Source organism: Eubalaena glacialis, chromosome 18, assembly GCF_028564815.1.
Source record: "Eubalaena glacialis isolate mEubGla1 chromosome 18, mEubGla1.1.hap2.+ XY, whole genome shotgun sequence".
Classification (NCBI taxonomy): Eukaryota; Metazoa; Chordata; class Mammalia; order Artiodactyla; family Balaenidae; genus Eubalaena; species Eubalaena glacialis.
In genome coordinates this window covers 64,744,478-64,771,204 of record NC_083733.1, presented here as the reverse complement: position 1 = coordinate 64,771,204, position 26,727 = coordinate 64,744,478, and the positions used below count along the sequence as shown (strand labels likewise).

Here is a 26,727-nt window from a genome sequence, read left to right as displayed (position 1 = left end):
GCGGGGCGGAGGTCCAGACCCTACTCCCTCCAGGCCCCGCCTCAAGTCGGCCCCGCCCCTGGCTTTCTGTTCAGTCCAGGCTACTGCCCACGCCCCGCCCCTCACCACGCCCCACCCCTCCTCGGCCCCGCCTGCTGCACGGTCGCGCACGCGTAGTTGCCTGCAAACCCGGAAGCGGAGAGAGGGGCACAGTCCTCGGCTTTTCTGGTTCAACCCGGGTCTTTGGGACGCCCCCAGGCCCCCGATCCGCCACACCCGAGGTTCAGGGGTTGTCACGTACGTTAAAACCCCTTCATCCGCTCGTTCCGCGCCTGGTAAGTCCCGGCAGCACCGTGAGACATTCTAGGTCTCCGCCCTGGCCTTTCCGCCCTAGGTCCAGGTAGACACCGCTTACCGCGTCGCTTTCCTGCTCAGAACCCTTCAGTGACTTCCGCAGGCTCGGATCCCCTCTCCCTCTCAGACGCGCTGTTTCCAAGTCCTCACTCCGGAGGTGGATTCTCGTCCTCCCATTCGACCCTTCCCGGGCAGAGATGGCCGTGCAGACCCGGAGGCCACATCTTCTCCTTGGCCTTGGGGTCGTACAGACATCACCCCTCTCCTGACACCCTCCCCATCTACGCGACCTCTGGAGTCGGCCCGGCCCCTCCCCTCCCTAGTCATCCACTTTGCACTCACCGCCTTGTAGATCTCTGCCCCACGCACTGGAACAGGTGACATGCACCTGTTCGGTGACACTCTTTGTGTTTGTTCCGGACAAAACTCATCCCACTGTCTGTGCTTGTCGTGGTGTGTTTACATTCCCGAAGTCCCACTGGAAAATGCACTTCGTCGGCAAGGGACATCTTTCTCTCTCTTCCATACCTGTGAATGTACAGGGCAGGGGATGGAGCAGGGTCCGAGGGAGAATGAGAAAGACTGAGAGAGAAAGTAATAGTGAAAAAGAGAGGGTGAAATGGAGGATGGGGCAGGTGGATGTGGAGATACAGTAACAGCAAAAGAGTGAACCAGAGGAAGAAACCTAGATAAAAAGGCACCTCCACAAAGACAAAGGGAAGCGAATTGGACCAGAGGGACCTTGATGGGGTAGAAGTGGGAGCAGCAAGGGGCCGGTACATCGAACTGAGAGAGCGGGGAGGGAATCAAAGAGTTGAGGCCATGGACACCAGAGACACGTGGTGCTGGGACAGAAAGAGGGGCAAGAGGTGACAGGGAGAACAGAGGGAGAAACAGAGCAGGGAAGAAATTCCCTGGCATTAATCCCTTCAACGCCTTCTCATTGCCCTCAGGACGAAAATCCAGACTCCACTGTACGACTTTATAGCTGGGAGCTCTGGAGGTGAGGTGACCCTCCGGAGTTGGTCCAATTCGAGGGAAGGAATAGGCTTTTCTATCCTGCACTGATCAGACATTGGAGACTGGCTATCCAATGAGGTGCCGTGATTTGGGGGCGGCAGCTCCCTGTGTCTGAGTCCAGTTTTCAAGGGGAGGCGGGGTGTGGAGCTGTGAGCCATCAGCAAACTCCTGGCTGTGAGGAAGCTCGTGTCTGGATCCTGAGGGGGTGGATTCAGCAGGTTTACTCTACATAGTAACTTCTGTGGGGTCTCTTAGGAGTGTGAAGTTCATCGACCCATAAGGGGTTAAAGGGAAAATTTTCACAGACCATTTTGGATGGGGGAATCTCATGATTACTGACCAAGCATTACTGAAGGTGTCACGTGGGTTCTGTGGGATACAGATGACATTTTGAAGGGTTTCACTGGAAGATACTGGAGTCTCGTCGGAATATGTGGATCGTTGGAGACATTACTCTTGCATTATGACATTATGGCAGTGCCTGACTTTAGGGCAAGGTCTCCAAGAAGGAATATACGGGATCCTGGGTTGGCAGGTGTCTTCCTGCCAGAACAAAAGCTACTGACGTTTGGAACGTGGTGTGGGATGCCATGGCAGAGTGTGCAGATCAGTAGGGGATTCTGTCCTGTAACGTTGTGGGGTGCCCACTGGGAGCTTGTAGGAGTGTGGGGCGGGACTGGGGTCAGGTGATGGAGGTTTTCATGCGGGGGGGGCTCGCTGGGGGGTGGATCTCTGGGCACAAACCTGGAGGAGCTGTAAGTCAGGACAGGACGGCATCCTTCGGCCACTGCCACTGTGTCATCAGTTTGTATCTCTGTGCAGTTATTTTGTTCAGCAAATACAGATGGTGATATTGTCCCATCTTAAAAAGAAACAGCAAAAAAGAGCCCTTTACTACATTTGCCCATCCTTAAAACAAAAAATCTTCAATTAGCCACATTTCCCACTCTAGTGCCCTTTCTTACTCTCCATTTCAGAACAAAATAAACAAGTAAAAAGTTGTTTATTTCACTGCTTCAATTCTTGCTTCCAATTCTCATTTGAAACCCATCCAGTCAAGCTTTCACACCCACTGTTCCACTGATACTTTGCTTATCTAAACGTATTTCTAAATCTAGTGGTATATTCTCAGTCATCATCTTGTCCTTTCAAAAACTTGTTGCACTCTGTCTTCTGGAAGCACTTTTTTCTTGGCTTTCATATCACACTGTTTTTAGAAAATAAATTTAGCTAGCTACCAGCCGTCCGTTTTAATTTTCTTCTCCGTGTTCACGTCTCAGTTTCCTGTGCCTCTTTCTCCGACCTCCCTGGTCCCTGACTGTGGGAGTATCTCTGGCCTTAGTCCTTGAATTTCTTTTCTCTGTCTGCACCCACTGTTTCTATCTCATGTCATAACTTTAAACACTGATGTCTCCTTTCACGTCTCCACCCAGACCTCTCCCCTGAAACCACAGTCCTGTACCCAGCTTATCCAGCTGTCACCTCAGCATCTCTGCTGGGACAGCCAACTGGCATCTTCACCTTAATATGTCCAAAAATGACCCCCCCAAACCCTCCCAGATATGTTCTCTTGCCGTCCTCCACATCTCAGTATAGGGTGACCCTGTACTTAGGTCCTGGGGCTTAGGTGAGCATCTCAGCATGTTTTAAAAATATACATTGCTTTACTCGCTAGTGTTTTAACTAATGACAAAAAAATAAAAATTAAAAATAGATGTTTAGTTAAAATGGATAAGGGAATAATACATGGTTCTAAAATCTCCTGGGGTATGGGGAAAAAGGTTTGAAGACCACAGCCCTTTCTTATCTGCTTTCTTTAATACCCTTTAATATATATATATATATATATATATATATATATATATATATAATTGAAGTATAGTTGATTTACAATGTTGTGTTAGTTTCAGGTGTACAGCACAGTGATTCAGTTGTATATTATATACATATTATATATATTCTTTTTCAGATTGTTTTCCCTTATAGATTATTACAGGATATTGAGTATAGTTTCCTGTGCTATACAGTAGGTCCTTGTTGGTTATCTGTTTGATATATAGTAGTGTGTATATGTTAATCCCAACCTCCTAATTTATCCCTCACCCCTCTCCCCTTCGGTAGTCATAAATTTGTTTTCTGTGTCTGTGGGTCTATTTCTGTTTTGCAAATAAGTTCATTTGTACCTCTAATACCCTTCTGATCTTTTCTCCTACTTGTCCCCTCCTCACTCACTCTACTGAAGCCACACAGGCCTGTTGGCCCTTTCCGGGACCAGGACACTACCACTTCAGGGCCTTCCCATGGTGTCCCTCTGCCTAGAAGCCTCTGACCCGTCACTTGCAGGTGGCAAAATCCCTTCTTCCCTCAGGTCTTTGTTGTCCTGTCACCTCTCACTGGCACCTTCTCTGGCTTCTCCCTCCTCCCCCGCCCCCCTAATCGCATTCCAGCCACTCCCTCACCCCTACTTGCGGTGCATATCGCCTGCTCTGCATGCTTCTCTGCTGCTTCCCTTCCCCTTCCCCTTCCCCCTCCCCTGGCTGGATGCGCATGACAGCAAGGCCCCAGGGGAGAGCAGAGCCACAAGGTGGGAGGCGGGCTGGGCTTGCCTCCTCTGAGTGGCGCTGAACTCTGGCATCACAGTAGATTGCTGCGGCATTTTGCAGATACATCCTTTTGTGCCTCCTGACCAGAGATTCCCCTTCCAAGAGTCATGTGGAATGGAACCTCCATAATATTTAAAGTGCCTCCGGTGATTCCGACCTGTATCCAGCTCTGAGCACCAAGGCTCTGGGTCCTCCATGTATGAAGCTGAGATCAGCCCATGATCCAGAGAGGTGCGGGGGCTCTGTTCTGAGTGGAGTTTGATCAGGGCTGGTCTGTGACCAAGGGGAGGGTCCGTCCAGCCCCGAGCCCCCCTGCCACAGCGTATGTGGGGGCTTCAGGAGGGGAGCGAGATCTGAAGGAAAGGGTGGGAAAACTCACCTCTTGGTCTCTGTGTGGGAGTTTACTGTCCTGAGCCCCTCCTGGGACGGTGGGCAGCAGGGGACTGTCTGTTCCACATGCTGAGGTCTTCGCTGTGTGTGGTTGTGACTCAGGAAGGGGGTGTGTCGATTCTAAGCATTAAACAGCCTATTCTTGACACTCAGGATTGACTTCTCAAGACTAATCTTTGCCTGAGGAAGAAATCTGGAAGAGGAGGAAGAGGAAAGAACAGGAGTCAGGAATGGCTCTTTCTCAGGTAAAGTCATATTCTCAGTTGATTGTTTTGTCTGTCCTTCCTGAAATGCCGTTTTTTGGACTCACTAATCTTATCTGACTCTGAAGTGTCCTGCCTGACACCTGTACATTCACACCCACCCAGGTCCTTCCCTCAGGGCCTGTCATCTCCACTTAGATCCCGTCTCCCCATGACCCAGTGACCTGGAACTTGTGAAGAGGCTCCACTGGGTGTAGTCCTGGGCAGGGCTTCACACCCATGGACTGGAGACAGGGTGTCAGTGCTATTGGGTGGCAGGGATTGCTTAGGGGCCCATCTAGATGCATTGTCTGCTCTCTGTCAACCAGGATAAAGAAGCTGCACTATATATATATATAGTGCTCAAACTTCCAACAAAGCAGCAGCTTAGGTACTAGGATGTAAAGCATCCCCTTCCCTATCTCCATGCCTCATGTCTCAGTGGGGAACCACTGTTGTAGGTTTTGTGGCAAGACTCAGCTCAGATCTTGTAAGATTGCATTTCACATCATTATGCAATTTTAGGAAAAATTCTTCATTGAATGTTTGTTGTAATATTTTATTCTGCAAATTTTAAAAACATACACAGCATGTGTCTAGAAGTGGTTTTCACATTAGTAAACACAGATGCAGCTTGATCTTCCTTGGAACTTTCTCTTAATGAAGACTCATGGGACCTTTACAATTTTTTGCTGACATAAAGAACGTGTCAGTGGCTGCCTTGGAACAGGCTGACTTCTCTGCAGATGTCTGACGATTTCTCTGGGCAACCTGACATGTGACTACTGGGTCAAGAATGGTGCATTTCATATTTTGATAGATTTTGTCAGATGTCCTCCCCTCAAGCTGCAAAGTGTCCCTCCCCGCCACCAACATGTGAGATTTTCCTCAATGTAAGCAAAACTTGATACTGTATTCTTTTTGTATTTTGAAAATTTGGGGGAAAATGACAATCCTTTGTATTTCCATTTCCAACTACTTGTGAGTCAAGTTCATTCTTTTATGGAAATAAAACATGGATCTTCATACTTTGCTCAGTTTTCTTTTGATATATTTTTAAAAGCGATTTTATATTTTGTAGTTTAATTCTTTACACATGCCCTGGTATCCTTCTTAGTTTAGCATTTCTTTGCAGTGAAACATAAATCTTTCCTTCTTGCCCTCTGCTTTCTCATCTTGCTTGAGAAGGCCTCACCTCGCATAATTTTAAAATACTGTGTTCCGTATAGTCCTAATCGTCCCTGTTTATAATGATGTCTTTTTTTTTTTTTTTTTAAATTGAAGGCAAGCTTTTTTTCTTTTTTCTTTTTTTAAAATTTATTTTATTTATTTATTTATGGCTGTGTTGGGTCCTCGCTTCTGTGCGAGGGCTTTCTCTACTTGTGGCAAGCAGGGGCCACTCTTCATCGCGGTGCGCGGGCCTCTCACTATCGCGGCCTCTCTTGTTGCGGAGCACAGGCTCCAGACGCACAGGCTCAGTAGTTGTGGCTCACGGGCCCAGTTGCTCCGCGGCATGTGGGATCTTCCCAGACCAGGGCTCGAACCCGTGTCCCCTGCATTGGCAGGCAGACTCTCAACCACTGCGCCACCATGGAAGCCCTATAATTATGTCTTTAATTTGGATTTAACTAAATCTCTAATTTGGCTTTTTTGTGTATATCTTGCAGCTATTTTATTTCATTCATTTTAGTTTCAGATATTACCCACACTTGTGCATACCCCCCCCACACACACACATTCACGCATGTCAATAGGTTCACATGTAATTTGGCAAGGCCCACCATTTTGTTTTTCTCTTCAAAATTTTCTCTCTCCTAAATACAATGCAGACTTTTTATTTGAAATCCCACATTCCTTTTGCCTTTGAATTGCTCTGAATTTCTAAATCCCTGAGGTCTTTACACCACCATATCTTCCAGCGAAAAGTAGGTTTTCTGGTCTTGGATCGCGTCTTTGTTATATCCTTCAGTAAAGTTTTTAAAATTTCCTCACATATGTCTTATGAGTGGGTGTCACAGTAAAATCGCTAATAGGAATTTGCTTCTCCCTCTTCTGGTCCCGGCTTAGGCGTCCTGTGCAGTGGGGAATGGCAGGAGCCTGCTGGCCCACTTGCCTCAGCCTTACCTTTAGTGGAAATGCCTCCACTGCTTCCAATGATTGCGATGCTTGGTGAAATAGTTTTGCTTAATAACAGTTCCTTTAATTTCCTATTTGGCATAATTTTGGGGGGGTTAGTTTACCATATCCACTTTTTAAAAAATTTATTGAAGTACAGTTGATTTACAATGTTGTGTTAATTTCTGCTGTACAGCAAAGTGACTCAATTATACATATATATATTCTTTTCCATTCTGGTTTATCACAGGATATTGAATATAGTTCCCTGTGCTATACAGTAGGACCTTGTTGCTTATCCCTACTTGGCATCATTTTATTTATTTGTTTATTTTTTTGGCTGCATTGGGTCTTCTTTGCGGCACACGGGCTTTCTCTAGTTGCGGTGAGTGAGGGCTGTTCTTCGATGCGGTGCACGGGCTTCTCATTGTGGTGGCTTCTCTTGTTGCGGCACGCGGGCTTCAGTAGTTGCAGCACGTGGGCTCAGTAGTTGTGGCACATGGGCTTAGTTGCTCCACGGCATGTGGGATCTTCCTGGACCAGGGCTTGAACCCATGTCCCCTGCATTGGCAGGCGGATTCTTAACCACTGCGCCACCAGGGAAGCCCGGCATAATTTTAATCATGCAGTATTTCTTCAAAGGTCTATGGCCGTGATAAACATTTTTTCTATTTAATCTGCTAAATTAACCTACAACATTAGTAAATTTCCTCATCTTGAATCACTTTTTTTTTTTTACTAGTGGAATAAACTCCACTTGACTTTTGTTGGTGGCTGAATATCTGAGTTAAATGGATAGACCTGTATTTATGTTTTTGCATGTATGTGGACTCTGTCATGCTTGAAGATACCACTCATACTCTAGCTCATCCAGGTACTGAATATCACGTAGTGTGTAGAACATAATATGTATCTCCTCCACATAAACAATCCTGTGCTGAATAATTTCATTTGTATATTTCTTCCATTGTCCTCAAAATGGGAAATCTACAGTGATTCAGTGGATCTGATATCCTCTGCTGGAAAAATATAATAAAATTAGGGACATATAAATTACTCAAGATGATCTGTCACTTCAACTGAATCAATCCCTATGCCTCTTTCCTATTCACATTTTGTGTGAAGACAAGAACTCTCCCCATGGTCTCTTAGTGAAACATGTTTTTTATTTCAGGCACTGTTGACATTCAGGGATGTGGCCATAGAATTCTCTCAGGAGGAGTGGGAATGCCTGGACCCTGCTCAGAGGGCCTTGTACAGGGACGTGATGTTGGAGACCTACAGGAACCTGCTCTCCCTGGGTGAGGATAACGTCCCTCCAGAAGTTGGGATCTGCCCTAGTGAGTCTCTTGAGAACCCCTGCCTTGCTTGACTGAGATTGAAGCTGTGTTGACTATGAAATGAAACGCAGGATAACGCAGCATCTGGAGTTTAACCTTCCCCTCTCTTTAGATGGTCACACACATCAGATTAGTAGTGGCTCCAGAAGATGAGTAAAAACAAAATCTTATGGCAAACTTTAAAAAATTTCCAATTCTGGATCCACTCTTATCCCTGTAGTTTTCATTCAGTAGTTCTTGGAAGACATCTAGGTTATCTTTTTAAAAGATGCTCCTTAAGCATTCAGAATGAGACAGTGAGTGAACAGATTTGTGAAATATTTTTTTAGACACATCTGTAATGTCCTCTCAAAAGAACAAAGGGTTAGAATTGTATTCTGGAAAAGCCACAGCACATTATGTTCCTCTCTTATAAGCAGAAAAGTCTTTTTCTGACCTGAATATTATTTAAATTTTGGAGCAAGGGAGAAAGCCCCAGAATGTGGAGAACAAAATGAAAGTGAAAAAAGTAAGTGGGTGGGAAGGTGTCAAAGGTGTGAACATCGGTAAGAGCTCAGAAGGGCAAAGAGGAAGCCGCACCATTAACAGTGTTTGGGAAAGTCCCTGTAAGTGGGAAAGTTCTATGGGAAAACAAATGTTTATTTCTTGTGAGCTGTCAAAGGAAATTTTTCTTCCCTTCCACTTTTTGCTTTCTTCTTCAGACATGTAAAAGTTCATCCTTCCAGCTTCCAGGGTTGCTCCAGCTCATGCAAAGACCAAGGCAAAATTTTGATCATGACCTATGACACTCTTTGTGGGGCACTGGGAGGGCTGGTTATAAGAGGTCCTCTTTCTTCTTTGGTCTCATTCTATACCCAGTTTTCAGTCCACACAGATCAGAGCTGAAGCCTCCCCAGTCCTGGCCCCAGTTCTTCTCCAGGTTCCATTCCCATTTTCAATACTTGGGAGACCTTCTCATGGGATGGGAAAACATTGCCATCTGGGGCCCCAGGAGAGTGCATGGGGCTATCTCAAGTCCTCTCTGCCTCTTTAGGACCCCCAGCCATTTCTTCAGTTCTGCTTTTGCCACACATCAAGGAGTATGTGTGACAGAAGTGGTGTGGGTCTTTTGATCCAGCAGTAAAATTGCTTTTACTCGGTGGGAGTAAATGCAGTACCATACCATACCTTAAGTTCTGGTGTGTTGTGCTTTTGTTTCTTTCTTAGAGTATTTTCTAATTTCCCTTGTGAGATCACCTCTGACCCATTGGTTGTTTTAAGCGTGTTTTAAAATTTCCATATATTTGTGAGCTTTCCAGTTTTCCTTAAGTTAATCATTTCTATTTTCATTCTACTGTGGTCGGAGAAAATATTTTGTATGATTTCGGTCTTTTTCAACTTATTGAGACTTGCTTTATGGTTTAATATATGGTCTATCCTAGAGAATGTTCCATGTGCACCTAGAGAAGAATGTGTATTTTGCTTTTACTGGGTGGAGTGTTCTATATATGTCTGTGAGAGCTAGTTGGTTTATAGTCTTGCCCAAATCCTCTGTGTCCTTACTGAACTTCTGCCTGGCTGTACTCTCTATTAAAAGGGGGAAATGGAAGTCTCCAAATGTTATTCTAGAACTGTTTTTATTTCTTCCTTAAATTCTGTCGGTGTTTGCTTCATATATTTGGGGGCCCTCTTGTTTAGGTGTGTATATGTTCATATTTGTTGTAATTCCTTGATGAGTTATCCTTTTTTTAATAAATAATGTCCTTCTCTGTCTCATAAAAATTTTTGACTTAAAGTTTATTTTGTCTGATAATAGTATAGCACTCCAGGTCTCTTTTGGTTACTATTTGCATGGAATTTGTATTAGTTTGCTAGGGCTGCCATAACAAAGTACCATAGCCTGGGTGGCTTAAACATCAGAAATGTATTTTCTCACGGTTTTGGAAGCTAGAAATCTGAGATCAGGTTGTCAGCAGAGTTGTGTTATCCCAGGTTATTCTCTTTAGCTTGTGGCTGGCTGTCTTTTCCTACCCGTGTCTTCACATGGTCTTCCCTCTGTGTGTGTCTGTGTCATAATCTCCTCTTCTTATAAGGACACCAGTCATTGGATTAGAGCCCACTCCATTGACCTCATTTAACCTTAATTACTCCTTTAAAAGCCCTATTTTCAAGTACAGTCGTATTTTGAGGTATTTGATGTTAGGACCACAATTTTGGGGGGGACACAATTCACCCCATAACAGATTCATTTGCTGTTCTTTCATTTCTAACCTATTTGCATCTTTGTATCTAAAGTGAGTCTCCTACATATAGAATATAGGCATACCTTGGAGATATTGTGGATTTGGTTCTAGACCACTGCCATAAAGCAAATATCACAATAAAGTGAGTCACGAATTTTTTTGTTTCTTGGTGCATATGAAAGTTACATTTGCATTATACGGTAGTCTATTAAGTGTACAATAGCAATATGTCTAAAAAAATGTACATACCTTAATTAAAAATACTTTAGGGAATTCCCTGGTGGTCCAGTGATTAGGACTCTGCGATTCCACTGCAGGGGGGGCACAGGTTCAATTCCTGGTCACGGGACTAAGATCCTGCATGCTGTGTGGCATGGCCAAAAAAAAACCAAAAAAACTTTATTGCTAAAAAACCTTAATGATCATCTGAGCCTTCAGTGAGTCATAATCCTTTTGCTGGTGGAGGGTCTTGCCTGGATATTTGATGGCTGTTGACTGATCAGAGTGGTGGTTGCTAAAGGTTGGGTGGCTGTAGCAATTTCTTTCTCCTTTTTTAAAAATTTTATTTATTTATTTATTTATGTCTGCGTTGGGTCTTTTTTGCTGCGTGCGGGCTTTCTCTAGTTGCGGTGAGCGGGGGCTACTCTTCTTTGAGGTGCGCGGGCTTCTCATTGCAGTGGCTTCTCTTGTTGCGGAGCACGGGCTCTAGGCGTGCGGGCTTCAGTAGTTGTGGCACGCAGGCTCAGTAGTTGTGGCGCACGGGCTTAGCTGCTCCGCGGCATGTGGGATCTTCCCGGACCAGGTCTCGAACCCATGTCCTCTGCATTGGCAGGCGGATTCTTAACCACTGCGTCTCCAGGGAAGCCCTTCTTTTCTTTTTTAAAACATCTTTATTGGAGTATAGTTGATGCAGTTTCTTAGAATAAGACAACTAAGAAGTTTGCCTCATCGGCTGACTCTTCCTTTCATGTAGCAAGCAATGTTGTTTGGTAACATTTTACCCACAGTCGAACTTCTTTCAGAATTGGAGTCAGTCCTCTCAAACCCTGCGGGTGCTTTATCAACTAAGTTTATGTAATATTCTAAATCCTTTATTTAACATTTCAGTGGTCTCCACAGCATCTTCATCAGGAATACATTCCATCTCAAGAAACCACTTTCTTTGCTCATCCATAAGAAGCAACTCCTCATCTGTTAAAGTTTTATCATGAGATTGCAGCAATTCAGTCACATCTTCAGGCTCCACTTCTGGTTCTCTTGCTATTTTCGCCACAGCTGTAGTTACTTCCACTGAAGTCTTGAACCCCATAAAGTCATCCATGAGGGTTGGAATCAACTTCTCCCAAACTCTTGTAAATGTTGATATTTTGGCCTCTTCCCATGAATCATGAATGTTCTTAATGGCATTTAGTATGGTGGCTCCTTTCCAGAAGGTTTTCAATTTAATTTGCCCAGCTCCATCAGAGGAATCACTGCCTATGGCAGCTATAGCCTTACAAAATGTATTTCCTCAATAATAAGACTTGAAAGTTGAAATTACTCCTTAATCCATGGGCTGCAAAATGGATGATGTGTTAGCAGTCATGAAAACAACATTAATTTTGTACATCTCCATCAGAGCTCTTGGGTGACCGGGTGCATTGTCTGTGATCAGTAATATTTTGAAAAGAATCTTTTTTTTCTGAGCAGTAGGTCTTAGTACTGGGCTTAAAATAATCAGTAAACCATGTTGTAAACAGATGTGCTGTCATCCAGGCTTTGTTGGTCCATTTATAGAGCACAGGCAGAGAAGATTTAACATAATTCTTTAGGGCCCTAGGATTTAGGGAATGGTAAGTGAGCATTGGCTTCAACTTAAAATCACCAGCTGTATTAGATCCTAACAAGAGAGTCAGCCTCTCCTTTGAAGCTTTGAAGCCAGGCATTGACTTCTCCTCTCTAGTTATGAAAGTCCTAAATGGCATCTTCTTCCAATATAAGGTTGTTTTATCTACATTGAAAATTTGTTTAGTGTAGCCACCTTCGTTAATTATCTTAGCTAGATCTTCTTGATAACCTGCTGCAGCTTCTACATCAGCACTTGCTGCTTCACCTTGCACTTTTACGTTATGGAGATGGCTTCTTTCCTAAAACTTCATGAACCAACCTCTGTTAGCTTCAGACTTTTCTTCTGCAGCTTCCTCACTTCTTTCAGCCTTCTTAGAAGAGAGTTAGGGACTTGCCCTGGATTAGACTTTGGCTTAAGGGAATGTTGTGGCTGGTTTGGTCTTCTATCCAGACCATTAAAACTTTCTGCACATCAGCAATATGGCTATTTTGCTTTCTTATCATTCATGTGTTCACTGGAGTAGCACTTTTAATTTCCTTCAAAAACTTTTCCTTTGTGTTTACAGCTTGGCTGTTTGGTGCAAGAGGCTTAGCTTTTGGCCTGTTTCAGCTTTCAATATGCCTTCTTCACTAAACTTAGTTGTTTCTAGCTTTTGATTTAAATTTAGAGATGTGTGACTTTTCCTTTTACTTGAACACTTGACCTAATTTCAATATTGCTATGTGTCAAAGAATAGGGAGGCTGAGAGAGAAAGAGAGAGAGAGAGATGGGGGAATAGCCAGTCAATGGAGCAATCAGAGCACAACTCATTTACTGATTTAAGTTAGCTTTCTATATGGGGTGCAGTTCGTGGTACCTCAAAACAATTACAGTAATAACATCAAAGATCACTGATCACAGGTCACCAAAATGAATATTATAATAATGAAAAAGTCTGAGATACTGCAAGAATCACCAAAATGTGACACAGAGACACAAAGTGAGCAAATGCTGTTGGAAAAACGGTGCCAGCATATTTGCTCAACACAGGGTTGCCAGAAACCTTCAATTTGTAAAAAATGCAATATCTGTGAAGCGCAATAAAGAGAAGTGCAATAAAAGGAAGTATGCCCGTATAGTTGGATCCTATTTTTTTAATCTCTGCTGCAAACCTCTACCCTTTAATTGGAGTTTAATCCATTTACATTTATTGTAATTAGTGATAAAGGAGGACCTCTGTCACTAGCTGTTTGTTTTCCATGTGTCTTATATCTTTTCTCCTCAAGCCTTCCATTACTGCCTTCTTTGTGTTAGATAGGTATTTCCTAATGTACAATTTTGATTCCTTCCTGTTTCCTTTACTATACAGTTGGCCCTTGGATGATGTGGGGGTTTGCGGCACTGACCCTCCACACAGTTGAAAATTGTTTATAATTTATAGTCAGTCCTCCGTATATGCAATTCTTCTGTATATGTGATTTCTTCTTATCTGTGGTTCTGCATCTTATCTGTGTTTATTTTGTTTGTTTGTTTTTTTTTGGTTTTTTTGGCCATGCTGCACGGCTTGTGGGATCTCAGTCCCTGACCAGGATTGAACCTGGGGGCCACAGCAGTGAAAGCTCCGAATCCTAACCACTATAACCTGGCTTTTCAATGTGTCTGCTCTTTGCCCCAACTTTAATCTCTTGCCCCAAGTGTCAGCAGCTAATACATTTCCCTTTATATATGGTTGTTTTTTCTTTTTCCTTTTTTTTTTGGCCATGCCATGTGGCATGCGGGATCTTAGTCCAACCAGGGATCAAACTCATGCCCCCTGCATTGGGAGCACAGAGTCTTAACCACTGGACCACCAGGGAAGTCCCTAAATATGTTTGATAAGTGCTCCCTGCATAGCATCTCTGCCCTGGGAGAGTTTTGAGTTATGCAACATTTTCCAATTCTCATATTATGTGTTCCTTTGAATATAAGTCCTTTTTCTTGTTCTTAAGGGAGAAATCATTAGATTTCCACAGTCTGTAATTTTGTATAATTGTGGTTACTTACTATTTACCTGTTGGTTTTATCTTGGTTTATTAAAATTTTTTATTTATTAATTTGTCATTTACAGATTATGGATTTCAGTATCTAGCTTAGAGTATGACTTTAGTTCACCAACTGTTAATGTTGTATAATGCCTATTCTGCTTGAATATAGAGAGTTTTAGAGTAGATATTCAGAATATTTTGTCACACCAACGATATTTTATTAAATTCTTCCTGATTTTGCTATTACCTTTTTAATTTTTCAACTTTTAGTTTTCATGTATTTATCTTAATCATTATGTTTTTTGGATTATTTATCATTACTTCATATGGTGCTATCCATTAGCACTTATTTGCATGCAATAATTTATGTAGTAAATCTGCATTTGTATAATACCTGTTTCTCTTCAAATATGAGACAACCATTTGTCTACTGCCAATTGGTGTGTTCTTTGGTGTGGTAGTCAAAGAATACACTTTCATAGATTATGTAAGTTTACATAGTGTGAGTGATTTGGTTTTAGTGTGTTTGAAAGTAGGCTTCACTTAAAATAATTTAAAATGCATGTATATTTTATTAAAGGATTCTATTCACTTTCTATTCTTAAACATTTATAGAGTTTGGTTAAGAAGTTTTTCATCTCTTCAATGTAAGTGTTACTTTTAGTGTAATATTCATCTTCCAACTCTACTTAATATGAAGACTATGGTTATCTTTCAGATATCTCCATTAGTTTTATGACCAAGGAATTATTAAAGAAGAGAAACATTAATAACAGAGAATTATACCAACCAGTGGTCTTGGGAAGACATGGAAGCCATGGTATTGAGGATTTTGACTTCAGCAAAGTCTGGGGAACTGTGTATGAATTTGAGAATAAGTGTGGATGTGAAGAAAGAAATTCCAAAGGAGAGCTTATGACAGATAACATAAATCACACTGGTAGAAAAGATAAACAATACAGCAAATCCTGGATTAATTTACCTTTAAAACAAAGTGTTTCTTTAAGAAAAAGTGCATGTCAATATTTTAAAAATAGGAAGTCATTTATAAAGAATTTGTTAAAAATAAAAAATAACATAGTTTATGCAGGAAACAAGTATACAGAACATTTTGAAAATAGAACTGGATTAAGCTTTCAGTCACATCTGGCTGAATTGCAGAAATTTCAAACTGAAGAGAAAATTTATGAATGTAATCAAGTTGAGAAGTCTATCAAAACTTGTTCCTCAATTTCATCACTTCAAAGATTTCCTCCTAGTGTCAAAACCAACATTTGTAACACATATGGAAAGGTTTCTTCCTTCATTCCTATGTATCCTTCATTGCTTACACAGCAACAGAAAACAAACATTAGAGAAAAATTATACAAATGTAATGAATGTGGAAAGACTTTTATCCATCATTCAGTCCTTACTAGTCATCAGAGAATTCATTCTGAGCAGAGACCTTACAAATGTAATGAGTGTAGTAAAGCCTTTAAACAGTTCTCAAACCTCACAAGACATCAGAGAATCCACACTGGAGAGAAACCATATAAATGTAATATATGTGACAAGGTCTTTAATCAGAATTCCCACCTTACAAATCATTGGAGAATTCATACTGGAGAGAAACCACACAAGTGTAATGAATGTGGTAAGGCTTTTATCAAATGTTCAGACCTTTGGCGTCATGAGAGAATTCATACTGGAGAGAAACCTTACAAATGTAACGAATGTGGTAAGGGTTTTACCAAACGTTCATATCTTTGGGATCATCAGAGAATTCATACTGGAGAGAAACCATACAAATGTATTGAATGTGGCAAGGTTTTTAGGCAGTGGTCTACCCTCAGGATTCACCGAAGAATTCATACTGGTGAGAAACCTTATAAATGTAATGAATGTGGCAAAGCTTTTAAGCAGTGCTCACACCTGACTAAACATCAGAATGTACATCCTGGAGAAAAGCCACACAAATGTACTGTGTGTGGCAAGGCTTTTATCCACATTTCAAGTCTGGTAAAACATCAGAAAATTCATACTGGAGAAAAACCATACAAATGTAATGAATGTGGTAAGGCTTTCATCCAAAGTTCAAGTCTTATGGAACATCAGAGAATCCATACTGGTGAGAAACCTTATAAATGTAATGAATGTGGCAAAGCCTTCACTGTGCGTTCAAGCCTAACTAAACATAAAAGAAACCATACTGGAGAGAAACCTTACAAATGTAATGAGTGTGATAAAGCCTATACACAATTCGTACACCTTACTAGACATCAGAAAATACATACCAAAAAGAAAAATCATGAATCTAATGTACCTGATAATGCTTTTATTCAGAGCTCAAGCTTGGAGGATCATCAGAGAATTCATGGTAGAGAGAAACCTTACAAATGTAACGAATGTGGCAAATCCTTTAACTGGTGTTCACGCCTCACCCGACATCAGAGGATCCATACTGGAGAGAAACCATATAAATGTAATGTATGTAGCAAGGCCTTCAGTCAAAACTCAAACCTAACAATTCATCAGAGAATTCATACTGGAGAGAAACCTTACAAATGTAATCAATGTGGAAAAGCCTTTAAGCAGTACTCAAGCCTCACCAGACATCAGAATATACATCCTGGAGAGAAGCCACACAAATGTAATATGTGTGGTAAGGCTTTTATCAAACGTTCACACCTTTGGGGTCATGAGAGAATGCATACTGGAGAGAAGTCATACAAATGTACTGAATGTGGCAAGGCCTTTAGACAATGGTCTGACCTTAGGATTCACCAAAGAATTCATACTGGAGAGAAACCCTTAGAAATGTAATGAATGGTGTAAATCATTTAACCATTTTAAACAACGGACTATAATCAGATAACATACTAGGGAGACTAAGTCTCTAGTCCTAGATTAATCAATTTCAGATGTTAAGTTCTTCGCAGTTATTAAAAGTCAAAATCATTTCAAATTTATGAAATGATGGGTATTGGTAGAGCAAGGAGATCTTTGGAAATGTACCATTTCCTGTTTTTAAAAATACTTTTATTATATGAAGTTTCTTGAAAAGGCTGTGTTACTATTGATGTTTTTCAGTCTGAAGTTTAAAATTTATTGATGTTATGCCTTCATCACATGCTTTTATGTGTTACCATGATGGGCTCTGCTAAGGGATCATTAAGATAAAAGGGTCTGCTTGTATTAGGTGGGGATCATTCATATTCATGTTTTCTGAAGGAACAGGACACTGAATTTTAACAAACAACATTGTGTTTTTGAATGAGAGCTTGGGAAATATATGTAAAACTGATGTAAATCATAATAATTTCAGATCCTCTTCTACAGATTTGTTGGTACAACAGAGGACCCACTGGATTATCAGAAACCAGTGCTCTGCCAGTTGAGGGTGAAACAGAGCAGTCCTTAAGATTAAGAGACTGAAATTTTCATGAGAATAGGATGATAGGTTAATAGGGACTGCTTATGTGGTAGAAATAATGGAGAAGAAATGATAGTCCTCCTCTCTTTTCAAAGAAAATAGCTGATGTCAAAGATGAGAGAGGGGCTTCCCTGGTGGCGCAGTGGTTGGGAGTCTGCCTGCTAATGCAGGGGACACGGGTTCGAGCCCTGGTCTGGGAAGATCCCACATGCCGCGGAGCAACTAAGCCCATGAGCCACAACTACTGAGCCTGCGCGTCTGGAGCCTGTGCTCCACAACGGGAGAGGCCGCGACAGTGAGAGGCCCGCGCACCGCGATGAAGAGTGGCCCCCGCTTGCCACAACTAGAGAAAGCCCTCACACAGAAACGAAGACCCAACACAGCCAAAAATAAATAAATAAATAAATAAAAATTTAAAATAATACAGACATACACTTAAAAAAAAAAAAAAAAACCAAACAACCCAATTAAAAAATGGGGAGAACACCTGCATAGACATTTTTCTAAAGAGGACACACAGATGGCCAACAGGCAAGTGAAAAGGTGCTTAACATTGTTAATCATAAGAGAAATGCAAATGGAAACCACAATGAGATATCACCTCATTCTTGTCAGAATGTCTATCTTCAAAAAGAACACAAATAACAAATGTTGGCAAAGACGTGGAAAAAGGAAACCCTCGTACACTGCTGTTGAAACGTCAATTGCTGCAGTCACTTTGGAAGACAGTATGGGGGTTCCTCAAAAAAACTAAAAATAGAACTACTGTATGATTCAGCAATTCCATCCTGGCTGTATATCTGAGAAAAATGAAAACAATAATTCAAAGAGATACGTGCACCCCAGTGTTCATCACAGCATTATTTACATTTGCCAAGATATGGAAGCAACCTAATGGTCCATCAACAGATGAATGGATAAAGATGGCATGGTATATGTATATAATGGAATACTACTCAGCCATAAAAAATAATGTAATTTTGCCATTTGCGACAACATGGATGGACCTGGAGGATATTATGCTATGTGAAATGAGTCAGACAGTGAAAGACAAATACCATATGGTAGCACTTATATGTGGAATGTAAAAAATAAAATAAGCTAGTTAATATAACAAAAATGAAACTGACTCACAGATATAGTAAACAAACTAGTGGTTTCAGTGAGGAGGGGGAAGGGGGAGGGGCAAGATTGGGGTAGGGGATTAAGAGCTTAAAACTACTGTGTATAAAATAAGCTACAAGGACGTATTGTACAATATAGGGAATACAGCCAGTATTTTATAACAACTATAAATGTAGTATAACTTTTAAAAAATGTGAATCACCAGGTTGTATACCTGTAACTTATATAATACTGTACCTCAACTGTACTTCAATAAAAAACTTTAAGACAAGCTGTCCGGTGCTTGCTTTGGCAGCGCATATACTTCCAAGCATAAGGGAAAGCAAATGTTTAAATAAGCAGTTCACCTCCTAGTTACAGAGTGACTTCACTTACATGCAGGAGTTTGCTAAAATCAGGTACCGAGTCACTTACAGAAACAAGTTTATCAACATGTGTGATATTTTCCAAAGAAAGAATATAGGAAAAAATACGTGTGTATGTCCCCTCTGTGTGTGTTTGTAGGGAATAAGAAACACAGGGAACTTATCTTTCATGGGAGGAATAATCACAGACCTGTTCTTGTCACTGAACTTCCAGTGGTGTACTCCCCAGCTTGTATTCATTCCAGTTTGTAAAGTCAGTAAAAGTCTTGAGTGAAAGCTTCCGTGGAAAGGCATTTATAATTCAAAAGTCCTCATACATTCAAAACCCAGACCTCGCTTTTGCTCCTTGGATGGCACTGCCTTGGGGCCTCCTCCCTTTGTTCTGCTCTGCACACAGAGAGAGGAGGCAGAGCCAAGGAAGATGAAAGTTTCTGACACTAATGCCTGGCAGGACAAGTCTGGCAACTTCCAGAACAATGCAAATTAAATGGCCAAATTACTCACTTTTCCCAAACTGAAATGACTTCTTCACCAGAGGTAGTTATACTTGGTGTAAACTTGCCAAACACCACTGTAACCCATTGAGGGGCAGCTGTAGTTGAGCTCTATTAAGTTTCCAGGTGCTGCTGGAACAGTATTAGAATTAGCCCACCAGGTTCAGTAATGGATGGTGTGAGGTGAGGGATATTCTTGTAGGCTTCCTGCTCAAGGGAAGTTTGAGGTTTATTTTTAAATACTTAGAAAGAAACAACACTTCTTGTTTTTTGTCTTCAGAAATGGACAGATTTTCTTGAGGGTGGTAGGGATCATGGTGGGATGGTTGTCCTTGTCTTGTTCGGATGAATCACCAAGAAACAGAGAATGTCATGGTGGGAAGGCACCCTGAGGACTTAGGCCAACCCCATGTGTTAACAATGAAGGGAGAGAAGCCTTGGTGAGCAGCGGCAGCTCTGGAAGTAACAAGACCTTAGACGGAAGTCATGAGTGAGGCACATGTTAGCATTACGTCTAACATGACTAATTTTTCTGTGTCATATTCTTTTTTTTTTTTTTTAAACATTAAGCTCATCCCTGAGGGAGGGTCCTCCTGCTGCAGCCCTTAATCTTATTTTTTTTAAAAGACTTTTTAATTATTTATTTATTTTTTATTTATTTATTTATGGCTGTGTTGGGTCTTCGTTTCTGTGTGAGGGCTTCCTCTAGTTGCGGCAAGCAGGGGCCACTCTTCATCGTGGTGCGCGGGCCTCTCACTGTCGCGGCCTCTCTGGTTGCGGAGCACAGGCTCCAGACGTGCAGGCTCAGCAGTTGTGGCTCACGGGCCCAGTTGCTCCGCGGCATGTGGGATCTTCCCAGACCAGGGCTCGAACCCGTGTCCCCTGCATTGGCAGGCAGATTCTCAACCACTGCGCCACCAGGGAAGCCCCCATATTCTCTTTTATGACAGACTTTTTTTTTAAATAAGCAAAATCTTACATTTAAACAACAGCCAGGAAAAATCAACTTTTCAGTTGACCTCAGTTACTGCTAAAGTTTAGTTTCTGAATTTTAGTTCCCATGTATGAACAATTACATATGATCATCAAATGATGGAAGCATTGTTGAGTTCTAGTTAGTTGAATTTACTTGTCTTCCAGTTGGTCTGAAAATCACTCATTCCTAAGTTATAACAGTTGTTGCTGTGAGGCAATCATATGTGGATTTTATATTTTTCACTGGTTCTGAGTTTTAATTTATTCTAAATTATTATTTGGAGTCTACAATTGAAATGCTCCCAAATACACTGTATTCTTTAAAATGTAGCTGAAAATATATGACATTTATACAATGATTTTTAAACCTTATTTACATGAATTACAAGGGAATAATGTATAATGCTTACGTACATTTGTGTGTCAGGGAAGGTGAATGTTCATTTTCCTTTAGCCTGTATTCTTCAAACTAAGGATCAAAGCGTTGACTAATTTGTTTAGTGTGGTTTTTTTGTTTGTTTGTTGTTTTTGAAGGAATAAATATTTAAGATACTTTTTATACAAAAACAAATATGATTTTGAAGATGGACTTTTTAAAACTGTATCATACATTAAAAACTACCAAACATATTAATAGCAAAAACTTTAAGCACTTTTTAAAAACTACTGCAATTACATGGTTATACACACATATACCTTTTTCTCTATTTACAATAAACAACTGTCTAACAGACAAGTCAGATTCCATCAGATTTTCTTATAAAACCAGTCTTATAGCAAGAGCAAGTAACTTGTCTGGAGCGTGTGTAATTTAAGAAGACAGAGTAAGAGGAAGCATGATTATTGCTGAGTTACTCTTCCTTTCACCACAGTCATCAAGTTTGTTTTCTCGATACCAACATTAATTAATTGAAGCAACAATGTTTACTGTGTTTTGATCAATAGTTTTGAAAAGAGAAAGAGAATGGGATGGAATGGCATGAAACATAATAAAACAGAAAATACCAGAATGCATGTAGTAGAGGTCAATACTGTTAACATGTAACTCTAATTTTAGTCTCATGTGTAGATATGAAAGTGTTATTCTGTATTACAATGTAAAATTTATGTCTTTCTGAGGGTCACAATAAAAAAATTTTTTAATTCTCTTTGTCAAAAAAAAGAAAAAAAAAAAGAAAAGCTGTCCATGGTCAAATGTCAAAAACTGGAGTAAGACTCTTATACAGCACATAATATTTACTGTTAAATATCTTGATTCCTTGGTTAGGAAAAACCAGTTTTTCTCACATTAGTAACTTCTTGCATACACTTTCCTGCTGCACATCTAGGACCCTTTACCCAGTACAGCTGTCAAAAGTGCTTCTGAAATACTGTTTAGATAAATTGCCTAAGATATTTTTACACTAGTTTCATGACAATGCATCAGGCAATAAATATAATTAAATAATTTTACTAGAAGAGCAGTTGTTCAAAGGCTATAAAAATCTCAATTTGTGAGTATAGCATTATATGATTCTTTTTAACTCTAGTAAACTTTCTTTTTTTAGAAAATTTTCCTTACCATTATATTTTTCTTCCACATCTTTTAACCCACTTTATAGATTTAATCTACATTTCCCTGTGTAACTACAGTGAAAAAATTTTAAAGATATATGAATTAAAGATTGTTTTTGAGTTTGAAACATGAAAATGTACCCAGGACTATAAGAAGTACAAAGCAAATGCTCTATAGGTAAGAAGAATGAGAGTCCTTTTATATCTTTAGTTCAATGAAAGAAGTGGGACAATACAAAATGGTGAACTGAAATCTATTAAGTTGGAACTAGGAGGCCTTTTGATACCCCACAAATCTAGTACTGGGATTTAGGGAACACAATACTTATTTTACCTTAAAAGCATCTCCAATTCTTCTGTTTATTATCATTGCCATAATAATCATCTCTGATGTCCATTCTTTTTAATTGAAGTATAGTTGATTTACAGTATTATATTTGTTCCAGGTGTACAGCATAGTGAATAAGTATTTTTGTTGATTATACTCCATTTTAGGTTATTACAAGATAATGGCTATAATTCCCAGTGCTATATAGTATATCCTCATTACTTATCTATTTTATACGTAGTAGTTTGTATCCCTTAATCCCATGCCCCTATTTTGTCCCTCCTCCCTTCCTTCTCCCCTTTGGTAATCACAAGTTTGTTTTCTATACGTGTGAGCCTGTTTCTGTTGTGCATATACAGTCATTTATACTATTTTTTACATTCCACATATAAGTGATAATGATAATACAGTATTTGTCTTTCTCTGACTTATTTCACTAAGCATAATATTCTCTAGATCCATCCATGTTGCTGCAAATGGCAGAATTTCATTCTTTTTTTATGGCTAATATTCCATTGTTTACATATATTCCACATCTTCTGAGTCCAGTCTTCTGTTGATGGGTACTTGGGTTGTATCCATGTCTTGGCTATTGTAAACAGTGTTGCTATGAACATTGGGGTGCATGTATTTTTTCAAGTAGTGGGTTTTTTTTTCTTTCTTTTGGATATACACCCAGGAGTGGAATTGCTGGATCACATGATAGTTTTATTTTTAGTTTTTTGAAGAGCCTCCATACTGTTTTCCATATGGCTGCATTATGGTTTTAGGTCTTACATTTAGGTCTTTAATACATTTTGAGTTTATTTTTGTATATGGTGTGAGGGAATGTTCTAATCTCATTGTTTTCCATGTAACTATCCAGTTTTCCCAGCACCACTTGTTGAAGTGACTATCTTTTCTCCATTATGTATTCTTGATTCCTTTGTAATAGATTAAGTGACCATAAGTGCGTGGGTGTATTTCTGGGCTCTCTATTCTGTTCTATCGATCTATGTGTCTGTTTTTGTGCCAGTACCATACTGTTTTGATGACTATAGATTTGTAGTATAGTCTGAAGCCTGGGAGGGTGATACCTCCAGCCTTGTTCTTTTTCCTCAAGATTGTTTTTGCAATTTGGGGTCTTGTGTGGCTCCATATGAATTTTAGGATTCTTCATTCTAGTTCTGTGAAAAATATCATAGGTATTTTGATAGGGATTGCATTACATCTGTAGATTGCTTTGGGTAGTATGTGCATTTTAACAATATTAATTTTTTCAATTCAAGAACATGAGATATCTTTCCCTTTCTTCATATCATATTTAATTTCCTTCATAAACATTTTAGAGTTTTCAGAGTATTGGTCTTTCACCTTCTTAAGTTTTTTCCTAGGTATTTTATTCTTTTTGATTTGATTTTAAATGGGATTTTTTTTTTTACTTTATATTTGTGATATTTCATTAGTACTGTATAAAAATGCAACAGATTTCTGCATATTAGCCTTGTATCTTGGAACATTTTTGAATTCATTTATCAGTTCTAATAGTTTTTGGGTGGAGACCTTAGGGTTTTCTATATATAGTATCATGTCATCTGCAAATAGTGCCAGTTTTATCTTTTCCCTTCTAATTTGGATAGTTTTTGTTTTTCTTGTCTGACTGCTATGGCTAGGACTTCCAATACTATGTTAAGTAGAGGGGGCAAGAGTGGGCATCCTTGTCTTGTTTCTGAATTTAGTGTGAAGGCTTTCAGCTTTCCATCTTGAGTATTATGTTGGTTGTGTGTTTGTCATAAATGGCCTTTATTATGTTAAGGTATGTTCCCTGTATACCCACTTTGATGAACGTGTTGATCATGAATGTATGTTGAATTTCGTCAAATACTTTTGCTTCATTTATTGAGACTGTCATGTGACTTTTATTATCTTTTTGTTAATGTGGTATATTTCATTGGATGATTTGTGAATGTTGAACTGTTCTTGTGTCCCTGGAAAAGTCCAGCTTGATCACTGTGTATGATCGTTTGTATATATTGTTGGATTCAGTTTGGTAATATTTTCTTAAGGATTTTTGCAGCTATATTCAGCAAAGATACTGGCCCTTAATCTTCTTTTTTTGTAGTGTCTTTCTTTGGTTTTTGTATCAGACAGGGTAATGGTGACCTTGTATAATGAATTTGAGGGTGTTCCTTTCTGTTCAAGTTTTGGGAATAGTTTGAGAAAGATAGGCATTTGTTCTTCTTTATATGTTTGCTAGAGTTCCCCTGTGAATCTCTCTGGTCCTGGACTTTTGTTTGCTGGGAAGGAAGATATAAAACTGTCATGGTTCACAGATGACATCTATGTAGAAACTTGAAGAGAATCAACAACAACTTATGGAACTAATAAGTGATTATAGCAAGATTGAAGGATACATGGTTAATATTATCCAAAGGACTGAATGTTTGTATCCCCTGCCCCATTCACATGTTGAAATTCTAACCCACAATGTGATGGTATGTGGTGGTGGGCCCTTTGGGAGGTAATTAGGTCGTGAGGGTGGAGCCCTCATGAATGAGATTAATGCCCTTACAAAAGAAACTTCAGAGAGCTCTCTTACTCTTTGCCATAGGAGGATACAAGAAGACAGCCATCTGCAACCAGGAAGAGGGCTCCCACCAGACACCAAATCAGGCAGCACCTTGATCTTGGTCTTCTTAACTTCTAGAACTATGAGAAATGTCTTCTGTTTATAAACCACCCTTTCTGTGGTACTTTGTTATGGCAGCCCAAACTGACTAAGATAGTTAATATACAAAACTCAATCACTTTCCTATAAGTCAGTAATAAACAGTAATTTGAAACTGAAAGCTCAATAACATTTACACTAGCACCTAAAAAAAAGATATACTTGGGTATAAATCTAACATGATATGTATAAGATCTATATGAGGAAATCTACATAACTCTGATAAGGGAAATCAAATAACTAAATAAATGGAGAGATATTCCATGTTCATGGAGAGAAAGACTCAGTATTTTCAAGGTGACAGCTTCTCCCAACTTGACTTATAGATTAAATGCATTCCAAATCAAAATGCCAGCAAGTTATTCTGTGGATATCAACAAACTGATTCTAAAGTTTAATTGGAGAGTCGGAAGACCCATAATAGCCAAAAACATGTTGAAGGAGATGAACGAAGTCAGAAGACTGACACTACTCAACTTCAAGGCTTACTACAAATATACAGTAATCAAGACATTGTGGTATTGGCAAAAGTATAGACAAATAGATCAGAGGAACATAATGAGAGTCCAGGAATGGACCTACACAAATAGAGTCAACTGATCTTGACAGAGAAGCAAAGGCAATACGATAGAGAAAAGGCAGTCTTTTCAACAAATGGTGCTGTAACAATTGGACATCCACATTAAAAAAAGAAAAGAAAAGAATCTAGATATAGACCTTATTCCTTTCACAAAATTCAACACAGAATGGATTATAGATGTAAATGTAAAGTGCATAACTATAAAATTCCTAGACGATAACATAGGAAAAAATCTAGATGACCTTTGGTTTCACCGTCTTTTTTTTTTTTTAATATTTATTTGATTTATTTATTTGGCTGCACCGGTCTTATCTTTGGCATGCGGAATCTTTAGTTGCGGCGTGTGGGATCCTGTTCCCTGACCAGGGATCGAACCCAGGCCCCCTGCACTGGGAGCGTGGAGTCTTACCCACTGGACCACCAGGGAAATCCCCACAATGTCTTTTTAGATATAGCACCAAAGGCACAATCCATGCAGTTAATCATGAATAATTTAGACTTCACTAAAATTAAAAACTTCTGCTCTCCAAAACACGTCAAGAGAATAAGAAGACAAGCCACAGACTGGGAGAAAATATTTGTAAAACAGAATTCTAATAAGGACTGCTACTCAAAATATACAAACAACGGTTAAAACTCAACAATAAGGAAACAAACAAGCTGATTTGAAAATGCGAAAAAGACAGGAACAAAAACTTCACCAAAAAAGATATACAGATATTTTCATAAGCGTATGAAAATAAGATTAACATCCTGTATCATGAGAGAGTTGCAAAACAAAACAACAATGAGATGCCACTACACATCCAGTGGAATGACCAAAATCCAGAACAATGACAACACCAAATGCTGGGAAGCATGTTGAGCAACAGATACTCTCATTTACTGCTGTGGGAACACCAAATGGTAGATAGAGCCACTTTGGAAGACAGTTTGGCATTTTCTTATAACATTAAATGTACTCTTATCATATGATCACATTCCTTGGTATTTACACAAATTAGTTGAAAACTTATGTCCATGCAAAAACCTGAACACAAATGTTTATAGCAGCTTTACGTGTAGTTACTGAAACTTGGAAGCATCCA

At 39.9% G+C, this 26,727-nt stretch overlaps 1 protein-coding gene across 1 annotated transcript; it reads left to right on the top strand.

The window, feature by feature from the left end:
* Positions 1–295: 295 nt before the first annotated feature.
* On the top strand, positions 296–17,010 carry LOC133078676 (zinc finger protein 665-like). Its single transcript, XM_061173820.1, has 8 exons — positions 296–314; positions 3,596–3,696; positions 4,017–4,187; positions 4,500–4,591; positions 7,878–8,004; positions 14,815–14,976; positions 15,406–16,340; positions 16,422–17,010. Exons 4-8 carry the CDS (start codon positions 4,577–4,579, stop codon positions 16,899–16,901), a joined length of 1,719 nt encoding a protein of 572 aa, XP_061029803.1. The 5' UTR covers positions 296–314; positions 3,596–3,696; positions 4,017–4,187; positions 4,500–4,576; the 3' UTR covers positions 16,902–17,010.
* The last annotated feature ends 9,717 nt before the right edge of the window (positions 17,011–26,727 follow it).